The sequence below is a fragment of the Pristis pectinata genome, chromosome 25 (genome assembly GCF_009764475.1).
Source record: "Pristis pectinata isolate sPriPec2 chromosome 25, sPriPec2.1.pri, whole genome shotgun sequence".
NCBI classification, from domain to species: Eukaryota; Metazoa; Chordata; class Chondrichthyes; order Rhinopristiformes; family Pristidae; genus Pristis; species Pristis pectinata.
The window spans coordinates 1245859-1263311 of record NC_067429.1 but is presented as its reverse complement, the minus strand read 5'-3'; the positions used below and the strand labels follow the sequence as shown (position 1 = coordinate 1263311).

At 45.2% G+C, this 17453-nt stretch overlaps 1 protein-coding gene across 8 annotated transcripts in view; it reads left to right on the top strand.

The window, feature by feature from the left end:
- Window positions 1-17453, top strand: part of LOC127583041 (growth factor receptor-bound protein 10-like) — a 112395-nt gene that overhangs the window by 37030 nt on the left and 57912 nt on the right. The window contains exon 1 of one of the 8 annotated variants that reach the window (XM_052038751.1): window positions 9214-9274. The exons of 6 other annotated variants lie outside the window; for them this stretch is intronic. In XM_052038751.1, coding sequence (XP_051894711.1) covers window positions 9223-9274 — 52 coding nt within the window. In that variant the 5' untranslated portion in view covers window positions 9214-9222. Of the gene's footprint in view, window positions 1-9213; window positions 9275-10539; window positions 10785-17453 lie in introns of those variants that run through there. One more of the 8 variants, XM_052038752.1, reaches the window with a different exon arrangement.

Below are 17453 nucleotides of genomic sequence, written 5' to 3'. Positions count from 1 at the left end.
TAAATAAGTGATGGGCAACGATCATCTCCAACAAGGGGCATCTCATCACTTACCCCTGACATTCAATGGTATTACCCTCACTGAGTCCCCCATTATTGACCAGAAACTCCTGGATCAACCACACGAGAATCATAGCTACATGTACAGGTCGAGGCTGGGCAGCTTGTACCTCCAGTGTATTTAGATTTCCAAAAGACATTTGATAAGAATTGAAGGGATTACTTGTTTCAGTAGGTGGTGAATCTTTGGAGTTCTCTACCTCAGAGAGCTATTGATGAACGAAAGTTATTGAACTATTCAAGAACGAAATAGAGCGATCTTTGGACCACAAGGGAATGAAAGTTCACAGGACACAGGCAAGAAAGCGTACTTGAGATCAAGATCAGATCAACATGCTCCTACTAAATGGCTGAGCAGAGTTGGGGAGTGTGCTAACTCTTCTCCTGATGTTCTCATTCACAGGTTTGGCAGTTTCAGGCAGCTTTTGGAACAGCCTGAATGTCCAGGGTTAATTCACCACTTTCCCATCCCACACAACAGCAAACAGTGGGTTGCATCTTGCCTCAGTAGGACCCCACAGCCCAGTCAAGCAGCCAGTGATAACAGAGCATCAGCAGAAAATCTGAACCCGGCTCGGAGATGCCACTGGGTTTTGGGTTTTGCAAATTCCATTGCTGTTTTCCAGACTCCAGCCCAGATCCTTGGATCACCCCAAAGCCACTCAAAGGTAGCACTGAAGAAACTCCCTAGAACTGCAGAGAAATGATGTCTGTGCAGGATGTTTGCATTGCTTAAAAAATAGTTCCTCCAGCCTGTACCTGGCTGTACCTGTAGCCTGTATCTCTAGCCTGTACCTGGATGTACCTCTAGCCTGTACCTAGCCTGTATCTCTAGCCTTGACCAGTCAGGGTATAACAACACAAAACCAACCAGCAGTAATTGCCACTAAAAGATAATTTTCTGCCAGAAAACATTTTCAAAAGTCAAGCAATCTCCCTACTCCAATGTTTAAAGGCCCAGTCAGCATGGGAAGCCACTCCCTGATATCCACTCCCAGGTGCAAAGCTCCAGCAGAGGACAAAAGCCTGGCGCTCACGGCCACAGACCACGGGAGGACAGGTCAGGGGTGATAATCACAGACAGGGAGCGTTACTCTTCAGCTGAATAGTGTTGTCCCTGTCCTGGTTGATGACTGGTCCCTGACCTGTTGATGAGGCTGTGTAGTGGGGTCATTATTCTGTGTCTAATCGGCACTGGTACCTGTTGTGGAGCAACATAAAGGTCCTTACTGCTGTAAACTGTGTTGTGCTGTATCTGCCCAGCTAGTGTTGATGGGGTAATGTAGATGGATCTTCATTCTGTATCTAACCCAGTTGTAGTGGACTGTGAATGTCCGTGTAGAAACATGGTTATACCCTGCCCCTGCATGTAGCCAGCCTTTTCATTTAACATGAAACCAGAAAATGCTGAAAAAACTCAGCAAGTCAGGCACATCTGTGGAAAGAGAAACAGTCAATATTTTAGGCCCAAAGCATTAGCTGTTTCTCTTTCCACAGACGCTGCCTAACCTGCTGAGGTTTTCCAGTATTTTGTTTTTATTTCAGATTTCCAGCATCTGCAACTTTTTTACATTTATTATTTATTTAATTTGTGCTGTCACTGCACTGGGAGGGTTTGATAGGTCGGTGTAGAGGGAGACTTGTTCTGTTTCTGACCTGTCTTTTCTTTAGAGCTGGTGCCAAGAAGGCTCCATGCAGCTGTGTGTGTGTGTGTGTGTGTGTGTGTGTGTGTGTGTGTGTGTGTGTGTGTGTGTGTGTGTGTGTGTGTGTGTGTGTGTGTGTGTGTATGAGAGACCGGACAGTGCAGAGGGAGCTACACGTGGATATATCTCCCCCGCGCACACTCTCTCACACCATTCCATAATTTTAAAGATCTCTGTTGGATATTGAAGAACCGTAAATAAGTCCAAACCCTTGTTTAAATTCAGTAGTCGGGTAGGTAGGTGGAGTTGGATTTAACGCAGATCGGTGGATCACTTGGAGTGGCCCAGGACATGTTCTGATAGCTGTTGACAGCCCTGTCACTCCACTGGGTGGTAAATTCACAGGAACCAGCCCTACCTGCACAACTGGTTCCTCACCATCCCCTACCATCCTGATTACCTATCATTAATTGCAGTAAGCCTACACACCTAAACTATATCACTAAGACAGTTGTACCTCAGCCTTCTCGGACACAGAGAGAACCATTGTGTGAGAAGCAAATAAACTAATCAGGGGAAGAGACAGCAGCAAAGTTGTTCTTATTCATGATCAGAAGCTTAGCTCACGTGCAGGAAATATTGTTATTAGGAGCATGTTACTCCATTCTGGGCACAGGGAGATCCCACAATCAGCAATGGTCAGTCTGTCTCCACTTTAGGTGGCTCTATTTAAGGAAATGATCTGGGCAGTTCTGACACAGAGCAGGGTTAATAGAATATCAGCTGATCTTATCTAAAGTGGAAATCTAAATGCTGCAAATCTGAAATGAAAGCAGAAAATGCTGGAAACACTCGGCATGTCAGGCAGCGTCTGTGGAGAGAGAAACAGTGTGAATGTCTCAGGTCAAAGCCCCTTCACCAAAACTGGGGAAGAGGGAAAACAAGTAACCTTCACAACCCATCTGAAAAGCAGCCCCATGAGCCAGGCATCAGCATGAAGTCACCTGGCACAGGTGGTCAGAGGGCTAAGCACAGGCCGATATCTCAACCGGTTAAAAAGATAGAACTGATGCCCAAGTTATTCAAAGGTTCATTCATACTTTGCAGCAGCTGCTTGCATCTCTGTGCTCACGTGGATCAGAGTTCAAAGTGTGTCTCAAAGATCAGTGTGGGAGAAATGGGTTTCAATTCACGGGGCACTGGCACCAATTCTGGGGAAGGAGGGAGCTGTTGCATTTGGAGGGACTTCACTTGAATCGGGCAAGAATCAGTGTTCCAGCCAATCGAATAATTAGGGCTGGAGATAAGGCTTTAAACTAAATAATCTGGGAGGACTGGTTCTGGTGAGGGGAAATTTAGAAGGTTATTAAGAAAAGATATGATACGATAAAATAAGATATCTTTATTAGTCACATGTACATCGAAGCACACAGTGAAATGCATCTTTTGCGTAGAGTGGTCTGGGGGCAGCCCGCAAGTGTTGCCATGATTCCAGCGCCAACAGAGCACACCCACAACTTCCTAACCTGTATGTCCTTGGAATGTGGGAGGAAACCGGAGCACCCGGAGGAAACCCACGCAGACACGGGAAGAACATACAAACTCCTTACAGAAAGTGGCCGGAATTGAACCCGGATTGCTGATGCTGTAACAGCGTTACACTAACCGTTAAACTACCATGCCTGCAGACAAAGACATTGCAATTGTGCAGGGTAACAAAATGTGTTGTGATAACCAGATCTGTCAGGAAGGGATGGAAAGGACAAACAGAGAAGTAAATTAGAATCAGAGCAGGGAAAACAGTTCAAAGACAAAACTGTGGCCTCTTTATCTGCATGCATACAGTATTTATTACAAGACAGATGAATTAATGGCACATATCGAGATGAGGGGATAAGATCAAACAGCCTCTATGGAGACTTGACTGCGATGACCTAGGTTGGCTATTAACTATCCCAGGATAAACTTTTGGAAGAGATATGCAAAGTAGAAAAGAAGGGGGGGGGCACGAAGATAAAGAATGAGCTCAAGGTGGCAAGGAGGAAGGATCACAGAACAGAGAACAGTACAGCACAGGAACAGGCCCTTCAGCCCACAAAGTCTGTGCCAAGCATGATGTCAGATTAAACTCATTCTTCCTGCCTCCACATGATCTGTATCCCTCCATTTCCTGAATATTCATGTACCTATCTAAAACCCTCCTAAACGCCTCTTTCATATCTGCTTCCACTCCCACCCCAGGCAGCGCATTCCAGGCACCCACCACTGTGCAAAAAAACTTGCCCCTCACATCTCCTTTAAACTTTCCCCTCTCACCTTAAAGCTATACCCTTTAGTGTTTGACATTTCTACCCTGGGATCCTAACTCAGGCAATGAAGACATGGAATCAGTTTTCAAGGGGTTAAGATAAAGCAAGGGGAGAGTTGTCTGTGGGGCTCTGAACAGTAGTGGACATGTAGGATATAGCTTAACTCAAGGGTAATAATGCAATAAGTGTAGGGGGACTTTAATCTACCTATGAGCAGGAATATTGTGGAGGACAAATTGTGAGTGTAACGGAGATGTTTCTCTAGATCAGTAAGTTAAGGAACCAGCAGTGTATTGTGCAATGAGAAAGGGTTACTTAATATTCTGGCAGTGAAGGGGCAGTTAGGGAAGAGTGATCATAATATGATAGAATTTTATATGGAGATTCAAAGTAAAAATAAATCAAAAGACTTGCTGGGAATCTGAAATAAAAACAGAAAATGCTGGAAACACTCAGCGGGACAGGCAGCATCCGTGGAGGGAGAAACAGTTAACAATTCAGGTTTGTGACCCTTCGTCAGAACTGAGAAAGAGAAATAAAAAGGTAAATTTAAGTTGTAGAGAGGATGGTGGGAGGAATGGATAGAACAAGGGGAAACCCTATGATAGTGAGACCAGGTGAAATAGACTAATGAGGTGGTTAGATGGTGATTTTGGTTCAGTTTTACTCTCTCCATTAGCACAGCCTGACTACTGGGCACGTCCCATGGTCCTGCCATTAGGAAAGATTGAAAGTATTTTGCTTCAATCTGAAATCAGGGTCTTAAATGTAATTAATGAAAACTGCAAAGTTATGGCTTTGGTACGTTGGGAAAGTAAGTTAAAAGGTATGGTCGTAAACTAGTACTGGGTAGCACTTAAAGAATTAATACGTGGTTCACATTAAATTGATGTTCCCTTAAGGCACAAAACCCAAGAAGAAGCGTGGCCCAGCAATGGCTAACAGCAGAAGTTAAAGGCAGTATCTGATCAAAGGAAGATTTCAGAATTCAGCAGAGGACCAAGAATCGATAAGGGAAGGGAAGGTAGTCTACAAGAGTGATCTAGCTGGCAGTATTAAAGCAGACTGTTGAAGCTTCTATGGATAATATAAAGTGGAGTTTAATGCAGACCCCGTACAGACTGAGGCAGGAGAAGTTGCGTCGGAAAATAAGGAAAAGCATAAAATTAAACTAATATTTTGTGTCTTCCTTCATGGAAAAAGACACAGAAAACCTCCCAGAAATTGTGAAAAATATCGTCTGGAATGATTAAAGAAGTGAACAAAATGAGCGTTAGGAAAAAAGTACAGGAACAGGCAAGGACACAAGGAAACAGGAGCAGGAGGAGGACACTTGGCCCCTCAAGCCTGCGCCATCACTCAATATGACCATGGCTGATCTATGCTGGCCTCACTCCTCTTCTGTGCTATTTCTCCACACCCCTCTATTCCTCGATCTATCAAATATTCCACCTCCACTTTAAGTACTTCCAATGATCCGGTTTCCACCCTGCCCCCTGCCAGGCAGAGAATTGCAGAGATTCATCAACCTCTGCGAGAAGAAATTTCAATGTACCTCAGTTTCGAATGACCAGCCCCTCATCTTGTAGCTATGACCCCTTGTTCGAGATTATCCCACCAGTGAAAAACCCCAACATCTACCCATCAGGCCCCCTTAGGAACCTATATGTTTGAATAAGGTCACCCCTCATTCTTCTAGACAAACTCAATAAATCTCAGGACCTAATATATCCCAATGCTTTGAAAGAGGGCCCTATTAAGATAATGGATGTAATGGTTGTCATGTTCCAAACTTCCATAGATTTTACAATAGTTTCCACCGATTGGAAGGCAGCAAATGTAATCCTACAATTTAAGAAAGGAGGGGAGAGAGAAATGGGGAACAAAAGTTGGCCTGAAACTTGTAATGGGGAAAATACTGGAATCTTTTATTAAGGAAGCAGTAGGTGTTGATAAGGTGCCACAGAAGAGATTGTTAAAAACAATGAGCATACAAGTGATTGAGGGACTGAGTATTGGTCAATGGACAGAACACAGGGAGAAGGAATAGAGAGAGTTGCAGTGCCTGATAGGGTAGATGTTTCCTCTGGCCGGGGTGTCTGGAGTCAAGGGTAACAGTCTCAAATAAGGGGTTGGCCATTCAGGACGGAGATGAGAAGAAAGTTTGTCACCCAGAAGGCAGTGAATGATTGGAATGTTCCATCCAGGAGCAGAGGCAAATGGAGATAGAGCCCAGGAACAGCCCTCTGGTATCGGGTCCGCACCCACCATCAACACCAGTTCTTACTCACATGCCACCCTAACCTATCTTATCTTCCCCACACTCCCATCAACTCTCCCCCCCCCCCCAGTTGTGCCACTCACCCACACACTAGTTACCAATTAACCTACCAACTCACACGTTTTTGGGATGTGGGAGGAAACCGGAGCACTGGGAGGAAATCCACGTGGTCACAGGGAGAACGTGCAAACTCCACACACGGTACCAGAGGTCGGGATTGAACTCGGATCTGGAGCTGTGAGACAGCTGCTCCAATAGTGTCACCACTGTGTCACCCTAAGGCCGTGGGGAAAAGTTTCTGAGTACATTCAAGACAAAGATCAATAGATATTTGGATATTAGAGAATCAAGGAATGATGGGAATAGTGCAAGAAAGTGGTGCTGAGGTAAAAAATCAGTCATAAACTTACTGACTGAGGCAGCAGGTTCAATGGGCTGGTGGTTCACTCCTGTCTCTAATTTTTGTGTTGAGCTTAACCTTGGAGGGAGTGTAGAATGGGTTAAAACTATGGAGCCAGGTTGCATAGACACAGGTTGAAGTTTGTGCATTCCACAAATGGTAGAAGATTAAGCAGTGAACTAGCTGAGATGTTGAAGATGATAAAACAATCTGATAGGATTGAAAGGGAGAAGCTTTTCCCTCCATTGGGAGAGTCACAGCACATGGCCACTACTTCAAAATAAGAGCCAGACAATCTAGTGTGATGTCAGAACTTGCTCCTTCACTGTTAGGGTAGGGGGAAGGTGGAACACTATTCCCCAGAAAGGCAGTAGGTGCTGCCAGGTGCTTGGAGCTTTCAGGATCAGGGCTGATTTCTGTTCCATTAGGGTCATAAGGGACATCGTTCAAACTGAAAGCAAGGGACAATAATGAATACATTGATGGAACAGTAAATGTACAGAGACTGGGCGAAAACAGAAAAGATTGCAGATGTGGATTATTAATCTGTTCACTAATAGGTTAATTCTCTCACTGCTTAGGTTCATTTTCATCACCATCTAACCTGCACCTTTCCTCTCCTGGAAGTGTATATCATGTCAATGCAGAGGTACCTTTCCACTGTCTCTAACCTGTGTTGTCCCTGCCCTGGAGTTTTTAATGGGACAATGCAGAACAAACTTTATTTAGTTTCTAACCTATGATGTGCCCACCCTGGAAGTAGATCAGTGTAGAAGGAGCTTTCCTCTATATTTGCCAAGTGCTGTACCTGACCAGGGAGTGTTTAGTGGGACAATGCAGAGAGTGCTTCACATTGTATCTAACCTGTGCTGTCGCAGCCACAGGAGTGTTTGATGGAGACTGTGAAGGCATCGTATTGGGACTGGTTAATTATTGTTACTTGTACCGAGGTCCAGTGACACCATGTACATCTGTAAGATGTGAGTAATTTTGCAGAATGCTGGAGGCATTTTAGTGTGGTGAAGCTTGGCAGAAAGAGAGAAATGGGGCATATAAACTTGGTCCTAACAGCCCTACTTACAAAGGGCAGTAATACTGACCTCTGACGGAAGGGTCAGGTAGAATTATTGATTGCCCATTAAATCACTTTTTCAAGAAGGCCCAGTGAAACAATCCCTCCAGGTGATCGACCTCGGATTTGATAACTTGGTTCCTTTTGTTCAGTACTGATGCCCATAAGGGGAACATTCTGGGACTCCGGGAGTAAGGTGCTGATTAATGTAATTTTAGCCTGACAAATGGGGAGATTCTCTGCCTCGGGAGTAAGTGTTCCCAATCCTGCTGTGTCAAATGCATGGCCATTGTCTCCAGAACAAAAATATTGCAAGTGCTGCATACCTGAAAGTTGCCAATCTATGTGAAACAAAGCAGAAAATGCAGTAAATACTCAGCGGTCAGACAGCATCTACAGAGAGTGAAACAGGATTAATATTTCATGTCAGTGAACATCCACCAGAACCTCAGTGCCTTTATTGTGTCAGTAACCATTGGTAATGTTCAGGGAACTGTTGTTTTTCTGTGCCTTCTGCTCTTTGTGGACAGTTAGAATATTTGTAGGGAATTCACACACACCTTAAGCTCTTGAACATGGCACATTGCAGAAAGGATTTAGATGTGCTAGATATTTGCAACGATGATTTCAGATCTGAGAGTTTATACCTGTCAGAAAGTACTGATGGCCTGGGCCAGGGTTCTGTGGGAAGTAAAGATGGAGGAATCTACAGGACATTTTGAAAAGATGAAAGCATTTGATTGTGTAGACAGAAAGAAACAGTTCCACATGAGGGTGAGATCAGGACCATGGCCATAAAAGTAAGGTGGTCACTCAAAAATCCAGTTGGGAATGCAAGGGAAACCTCCACCTGTGGTGAGAACGTGGAGTTTGCCCCCGTAGGGAGTGGCTGAGGTGAACAGCATTTAAAGGGCACCTGGATAAACATGGGAGAGAGGTGGGGATAGGGAGAGGTGGGGATTGGGGGGAGGGGGAGACTGATGTGAAGCAGAAACACCATCACATGAATGGTCTATGTGTTGGCTGAATCACTGCTGTAAATACACTGCAATCTTTGGATCAGAATTTTCTAATTAAACATTAACTTGCTTTAATCTGTTTATCCAAGGCACCAGCACTATCCACAAGAATGCAGTTGCAGGTAGGCATTAATGCAGACACATCAGGATTAGCAGAGAATTCCAAACCCTCACTATAACAACAGCACAATAAAGATTGGTGGGGTGAGCTAAATTGACCTTTGCAGGTGATTCAACAGTGACAACAGAAACCTTTAAGAAACAGCTGTTGGCATCAGCTGTTTACTGCTGGATTCTGCGCCTGTACAAACACACTCACCTCCCTCCCGTGCATGCCCAGGTGGTTATGTGATTACCATCATGACTCACCCAGATAATTTGGCTCCTCGCCACCTCCGTGCTCTTGCACTTTGCTTGAGATACAGTTGAATTCTCAGAAATGACTGGGATGCCCGTTTCGTCCGCTCACACAGCACTTGTAAAGGAAACAGGTAATCTTCAAGCCGATTCTCTGCTCTGCCTTTTAACAAAATACTTGAGGCTCAATTCTGTCAAGGGTCAATGGGTATTGTTAGTTTTCAGTTTATGTTGTCTGCACCTACGCTTTAATCTATAAAACTTTTCACTTCCTTTTTCTCCATCCAGCTTAATTATTTATAGCTGCTTTGAAGAAATGTAAAGATTAGGCATTAGATTTTGGGGACATTGTATAAAATGTCTGGATGGGCTGAGCTAGATCTGGAGCAGAATTGGTATCTTAATGTACTCCCAAACTGTTTGAACATCACCAGCCCTCTCCCAGAACACCATCAGAACAGCATCAAATCTCTCTTGCAACAGGAGGAGTGTTTCTCTTGAAACAACATTGCACCTTGCTTGGAACGCTACCTACAGCATCGTACCTATCTTGGATGAATGAATTATTTCTGTCAGAGCTTTAAACAGCGTGTTCCCCTCTCAGAGCAGCATCTTGTGCTTTCAGAGCATCGCCGTATCTGAACTGAAAGAGTGCTGTATCTCTTGAGAGACCAACATTGACTTTCTCAGAGTGGCACTGTATCCCGCTTGGAACCATGTAGTACCAGTCTAGGAACCACAGTGCATCGATCTTGGATGCACGCCTTATTACTCTCAGAACCACACCATGTCGACCTCAGAACCACACCGTGCCTTACTTGGAATGATACTGCATCCCTTTCGGAACCACATCATGTCACTTCCAGAGTCACTCTGTACCCCTCTCGGTCCTGCACTGTATCCCTCGAGGAAGGGCACCAGATCACTCTCAGAATGACGTTATATCTCAGGGCAGTACCATCAGAGCCAAGTACTGCTCTGCCTGGCTCTTGGAGCAGTACCTTGAGCAACAGCACAATACGTCCAAGTTCTACGGGTCTTTTTAAGCACTACAGTGGTGTAACTTTTGACAGGGATTCCAGATTCAGCAGCGACTGCTCAGGTATTTGTGGGGTTTGCTGGCACTCAGTGGCGATGCAGGTTTAGTCGTTGTTGAATGTTCTGTACCTGAACATTCACCTTCCTAATGACTGCCTGCAATACAATTTGCTGTTTCAAGGGTAATGACTGCAGATAACCCGTGTATAATCAGGAACAATAAGTTGAGGCTTTGGAGAATGAAAGCCAGTCGGTATTATTTTCAATGTAATGACCTACAGGAGAGGAGGGAGGGGTTACAGTTGTTTATACTCTGCTCCTGTGCGCAGACAGCAGCAGCATTTCCACTGCTGCAGCCCTCTTCAACACGTGGCAACACGAGAAGTCTCCATGGCCGCGATCCACCGACAGCCTCCATTATGAAGGAGAGATGAAAAGACTGGGAGAGCGAGTGAAGGAAAAATAGAGGAAGGCAGAGGGAGACAGACAGACAGACAGACAGACGGCAAGAGAGCAAGAGACTGACAGTGAGTCAGAGCAAGACAGAGTGAGACAGTGCAGGCTTCCTGCTGTACTGATGGAGTTCACAGGACCACCGAGGAAGAGGTAAGAGTAGATTAAAACACAGGAGTGCTGGAGAGGGCAGGGCGGGGTGTTGTGAGGCACTGCCGCCTGTCAGAGTGAGTTGCCTGGCATCACACAAACACCCATTGTAACGTCATTCATTGGTTATTCCGGAACCCATAACTACCAACGAGAAACTACTCCCAGATCCGGTCTGCCACACAAAAGAGGGTCAGAGATGAATTTGGGGGCAACAGGTTCTGGATGAGGGTCTTTCTTCTGCATGGTGTTTGTTGGAGACAGTCTGATGTTGTGAGTTAAGACCAATTTCCAAATTGATCCCCCAACTATATCTTAACCAACAGCGTATGTCAGTCGTAAAGTTGTGTGTATAATTTCAGGTGTTCTGCTGATCACTGGATGACAATCACTGTTTCAACTAAAAAGTACTTTTGTTGTTTGCATTGTGTTGGAACCACACTGATTGTTACATTGGAGTGAATGAAACACTCATCTGTCTGGATGGCCAATTAAATCTGCTCCGGCACATCATCCAGGCTCAGCATTCTGAACCTCAATGGGGACTGCTTCACTGTCAGAGGTGCCACCTTTCACAAGAAAGTTTGGACCTTGCATCGGAAGTGCTCTAAGTGCAGTAATGATCATGTTACGAATCTAATGATCCAGAGACAAACATTCAAATCAGACCATGACAACAAGGAGCCTACATGCTGTTAGTTAGAAAAGCAGGAGTCTTCTCACTCAGTGCTAGACCAGTCATTCTGCACAGAGCCAGACACGCTCCTTAGGGAGGCAGACTATACCATTTCTCCAACCTTGTGGATCGGACACTGTTACTCTGTGCTCTAAGGCTGGTTCTGGGTGACCACTGAGAGTTTTCAGTTTTCCTCTTGCATGTCACGTATTGACGTCGCTTGCGGGTCTTCAGACATATTTTGTGTTGTCTAAGAGTGTCACAGGGAGCTTGTGAGATGTACCCATCACAAGGTCTTATTTGTGACTTCCAGAGAAATCCATTCAGTTTTTCCAGTTTCATCAAAGTTGAATAAAAAGGTTAGACAGCATCATGACGTGACGAGATCACCGTAAAAATCTGTCAGAGTCACTAATGTCCTGCCCAGGCCTGAGCTGTGTGTGGCTCTTCCTTCAATCATTGGCACTTCACCAATCGTTCATGTGGTCTAACAAGCCATTCTGCTGAGGGGCCTTTGGGAATGGGCAACAAGTGTGGTCCCTGCCAATGCTACCAGCCTCACTGAGAGAGAAATAACTGGGTTGTTGTCAGGTGATCAGGCAATGCCCTGCTGTACTGTCAAATACTTGTCCAATAACCTGGTCATTTATCCTTTCACTGTGTGTGGGATCTTGCTTTGTGCAACTTGGTCAATTGTGATTCTTACATTACAGCAGTTGGGGTTTTGAAGATGTTATTTTAAGTTAAATTCTTATTTGTAATATGTAAATTTAGGACCTAATTGCCCAGAAACTTTTGATGGCAAAGCCCCTGGCTATATCCAGAGTAATTACAGCTGGTATTTTAATGCACTGATGTTGTGAGAAGCTTTGGAACATGCGCAGAAATTTATTGCCCATCCCCAACTGTCCCTAAAAGAATTGGCATTGAGCTGCCTTCTTGAACTTCTGCAGGCTGTGAAGGTGCTTCCACAGACGTGTTGGGTGGGAGTTCCAGTCCAGTGATGTAACATGTATGGTGTAATGAGAATCCATGTAGTAATAATTGGCCATTGTAATTTGCAACACTCTAGTGAGCATTAATGTGTTGAATGCCAGTGTAATGAGGGTCTCAGTGACAAGGGTGAGTGTGACAATGATCTATGCATTAAGGATCAGTGCAACGAGTGTCGGTGTACAAGGATCAGCGCAGTGAAGATCCGTGTAACGAGTGTTGGGGTGACAAGCAGTGAAAGATCTGTGCATTGAGGATGAATGTAATGAATGTAGGGGAAACCCTGCTGCGTGTGCTGTGATGGGTGTTGTTGATACATGCATCAGAACCAGGTTTATTATCACCAACAGATGTCGTGAAGTGTGTTGTTTTGTGGCGGCCATACAGTGCAAGACATGATAGTTACAGAAATAAATACATAGTGCAAAAGAGGAATAACGAGGGAGTGTTCATGGGTTCATGGACCGTTCAGAAATCTGATGGCAGAGGGGAAGAAGCTGTTCCTGAATCACTGAGTGTGGGTCTTCAGGCTCCTGTACCCCCTCCCCAATGGTAGTAACGAAAACAGGGCATGTCCCGGATGGTGAGGGTCCTGAGTGATGAATGCCTCTTGACGATGTCCTCAGTGGAGGGGAGGGTTGTGCCATAATCAGTGTCATAATGAGCTATTGCTCAAGTTTATCTTCCATTTGGTTTTTGGCTGTACTTAATTTAGAGACGAATGTAATCGATCACCCATCAACTTCAGGCTGGGGACAAGGAAGCTCAGCTGTCAGTGCTGTGGCACCAACGATCGGATGGGGGCGGCTGCTTCTGCCTAAACTGCAGCAACTTCATACACTTCAATTGGAATCTTAGATTTGAAACTGATATCTCTTGTCAATAAACCTACAACAAAGCTAGATGTGTTTGTGCAGGTGAGAAAAAGCTCCGAGACCCAGTTTTACACACGCAATCAGTGCAGAATCTTTGCAGATAAAACACGATTTCTTCTCATCCATTACTTTGTTCTGGCAAGAGGTCCCTTGTGATGCATGGATGGACATGACTGTGAAATCAGTCAGACAACATCAGAACCAGCAGGGAAAAATGTAAACATCCAGAGACCAGCCTGACAGACACGGCCGAGCAAAGAGTGGAGAAAGAAACTGGCGTCAGTGCATTGGCTGCACACACAGAATCTCCTCACTCAAACACTCCCACCACCTCTCCTCCAGCCAGGTGACAGGGCTGAGGGGGTGCGTACAGGTGGACAGGGTGTGTACAGGTAGACAGGATGTGTACAGGTGGACAGAGTATGTACAGGTGGACAGGGTGTGTACAGGTGGCCAGGGTGTGTACAGGTAAACTTGCACTTAGGTGTTCAGGACACAAATTCCAAATTTGCAGATGACACAAAACTTGGAGGTGTAGTGAACAGGGAAGAGGACAGGAATAGACTTCAAGGGAATATAGACAGGCGGTTGGAATGGGTGGGTCGGTGATAGATGTATGTTAATGCCGAGAGATGTGATGTTACATGTTTGAACATAGAACAGTACAGGAACAGGCCCTCCAGCTCGTGATGTCTGTGCCGAACACAATGTCAAATTATCCTAAATCCCTTCTGCCTGCACGTGATCCACATCCCTCCATTCCCTGCATATCCATGCATCCGTCTAACAGCCTTATAAACACCTCTATGGTATCTGCCTCCACCCCCACCCCTGGCAGCCCGTTCCAGGCATCCACCACTCTCTGGAAAAAATTTGCCCCACACATCTCCTTTAAACTTTTCCCCTCTCACCTTAAGTGCCTGCCCTCTATGTTGGTGAGAAGAAAGAGAAAGGGCAATATAAAGCAGTCCTAACAGGTGCAGAGAGAGACCTAGAGCTATACGTGTGTAATTCATTGAGAGGGGCAGGTTAAGTTGAGAAAGTGATTAAGAAAGGACGCGATACCCCAGGTTTGATAAACAGAGGCTGGGTAAAAGACTCTTTATAATCAGTTGAACCCTCAGGTGGTCTGGTTAGGAGAACCCGACATCAGTGTCTAAGAAGGAGCAGTTGTAGTTTTGATCTCTGAGGCACTGACCAGGGGAAAAAACCCTTGAGGCAGTTTAACTGATTATTGTCTTTAGCACGTTTTCTATTTATTTGGCAGATCTCTGGGTGTGGGAATTGTACTCAGAGCTTCCTACAGCATTAACCCAGAGGTAATGCAGTGTCCTGTCTTGCTGTTGCCCTGTGGCTGTACATATTAGCAGGTTTCCTGGATCATGACAATTGGAGTTAATAAGCTTCACAATGAGTCAGCACTGAGGAATTTGTCATCAGGATCCAACACTGGGACGTGTTGGAACGATTACCTTCTGCCAATTAGCTGATTCCTTACAACAAACGGAGAACCTGCTGTAATGATACACAGCTACACAAACTGCAGAAACACAGCCTGCGTCACAAGCACCAATGCTTCAACCATGTCAATTATGTTGGAGAGCAAAGTGAAGTGTAAATGTTTTCATCTCTCACCCATTGCCCTGGCTCCATTCTCCCCATGGCCGTCACTGATCACTGGACATTAGGTGGCCACAGCAATGGAATCAACTGATATCACTGGGAGCTCTTTCCCTCAACATTGCCCTTGTCCACTACAAACTCCCAGAGAAATTCTGCAAGTGTATTTGCAGAGGGTGCAGAAAAAGTTCACCAGGATGCTGCCTGGATTAGAGGGCATGTGCTATAAGGAGAGGTTGGAAAATCTTGGGTTGTTTTCTCTGGAGGGGTGGAGGCTGAAGGGAGACATTTATAGAATCAGAAGTTGATAGAATTATGAGAGGCATAGGTAGAGTAGAGAGCCAGTATCTTTTTCCCAGGGTCAAATTGTCTTATACTAGACATTACTTTAGCAAGGCTTTTGACAAGGTCCCTCATGGCAGGCTAGTCTGGAAGGTTGGATCACATGGGATCCAGGGAGAGACAGCAGACCGGATTCATAATTAGCTCAGTGGTAGGAAGCAGAGGGTGATGGTCAAGGGTTGTTTCTCAGACTGGAGGCCTGTGTCTAGTGGCGTGCCACAGGGATCGGTGCTGGGACCTTTGTTGTTTGTAATTTTATAAACGATTTGGACGTGAATGTACATGGAGTGGTTAGTAAGTTTGCAGATGATACTACAGTCAGTGGTGTTGTAGACAGGTGTTGTAGATACCCTAGATATGATGATACTACAGTCAGTGGTGTTGTAGACAGGTGTTGTAGATACCCTAGATATGATGATACTACAGTCAGTGGTGTTGTAGACAGGTGTTGTAGATACCCTAGATATGATGATACCACAGTCAGTGGTGTTGTAGACAGCGTAGAAGGTTATGAAAAATTACAGTGGGATCTTGATCAGCTGGGTATGTGAGCTGAGGATTGGCAAATGGCTTTCAATCCAGATAAATGTGAGGCTTTGCATTTTGGGAGATCAAACCAGGGCAGGACTTGTACAGTGAATGGCAGGGCCCTGGGAAGCGTTATGGAATAGAGGGAACTAGGAGTGCAAGTGCATAGTTCACTGAAAGCAGTGTCACAGGTAGACAGGGTGGTGAAGAAGGCGTTTGGCACGCTGGCCTTCATCAGTCGGGGCACAGAGTGTAGGAGATGGGAAGTTATGTTGCAGTTATATAACTCGTTGGTGAGGCCGCACTTGGAGCACTGTGTACAGTTTTGGGTCACCCTGTTATAGGAAAGATGTTATTAAACTAGAAAGAGTGCAGAAGAGATTGACCAGGATGTTGCCTGGACTTGGGGGCCTGAGCTACAAGGAGAGGTTGTGTAGACCAGGACTTTATTCCCTGAAGTGTAGAAGATTGAGGGGTGATGATCGAGGTTTATAAGATCATGAGAGACACAGGCAGGCTGAAAGCACACAGTCTTTTTCCCAAGGAGGGGGTGCTAAAAACAAGAGGGCATAGGTTTAAGGTCAGAGGTGAGAGATTTAAAAGGGACATCAGGGGCAGCTTCTTCACACAAAGGGTGGTGCGTATTTGGAATGAGCTGCCAGAAATAGTGGTTGAGGCGGGAACATTAGCAATGTTTAAAAGCCATTGAGATAAGTCCATGGATAGGGGAGGTTTAGAGGGCTGTGGGTCAAACGTGGGCAGATGGGACCAGCTCACTGGGCAACACAGTTGGCATGGATGAGTTGGGCCGAAGGGCCTGCCTCTGTGCTGTATGACTCTATGACTAGAGGGCATGCATTTAAGGTGACAGAGGGAAAGTTTAAAGGAGATGTCCTGAAGTTTTTTACACAGAGAGCGGTGGGTGCCTGGAATGTGCTGCCGGGGTGGTGGTGGAGGCAGATACAATAGAGGCATTTGAAAGGCTCTTAGACAGGCACGTGAATATGTAGAGAATGGAGGGACATGGGTCATGTGCAGGTAGAAGGGATTGGTGTAATTAGGCATCATTAGTTTAATTAGTTTGGCACAATATTGTGGGACGAAGGGCCTGTTCCTGTGCTGAACTGTTTCTTACACATTGGGAGAAATGTCTGCAACTTTCAACTGACTGATTAGATTGAACTTTGGTACAACATCTCACCTTCATAAGTGTATCAGACCCTCAATTCCAAGCCAGTACACCCCTCCTCTCAAACTAAGCAATAGCTTGAATTCAGAACTTCTATTTAACAGCTTAAGCTATACTGCTACATCAGGAAATCCTCTTTATTTATCATTGCTTGGATTGTCTTGTTTTTAAACCTATTACAGGCTTTTCGTATTATAGGGTAAACTCTTCCAATTAGCAAGGTATAGCTAGCAACATGCAAGGGTGACTATGTATCATGTCAACGTTTGCACCAGAACTGTGGGTGGGGGTGTTGCTGAGCATGCAGTTACAGAACCTGTTTCACAGTCTAATCCTCACACCCTTGTTCCCTGCGATGGTTGTGGGGCTCCCCCAACATCGGCATTCCCAGACAGCAATTCGTCAACTCTATTATCAAAGATCCAAGTCTACATAGCACTGCACGAGCT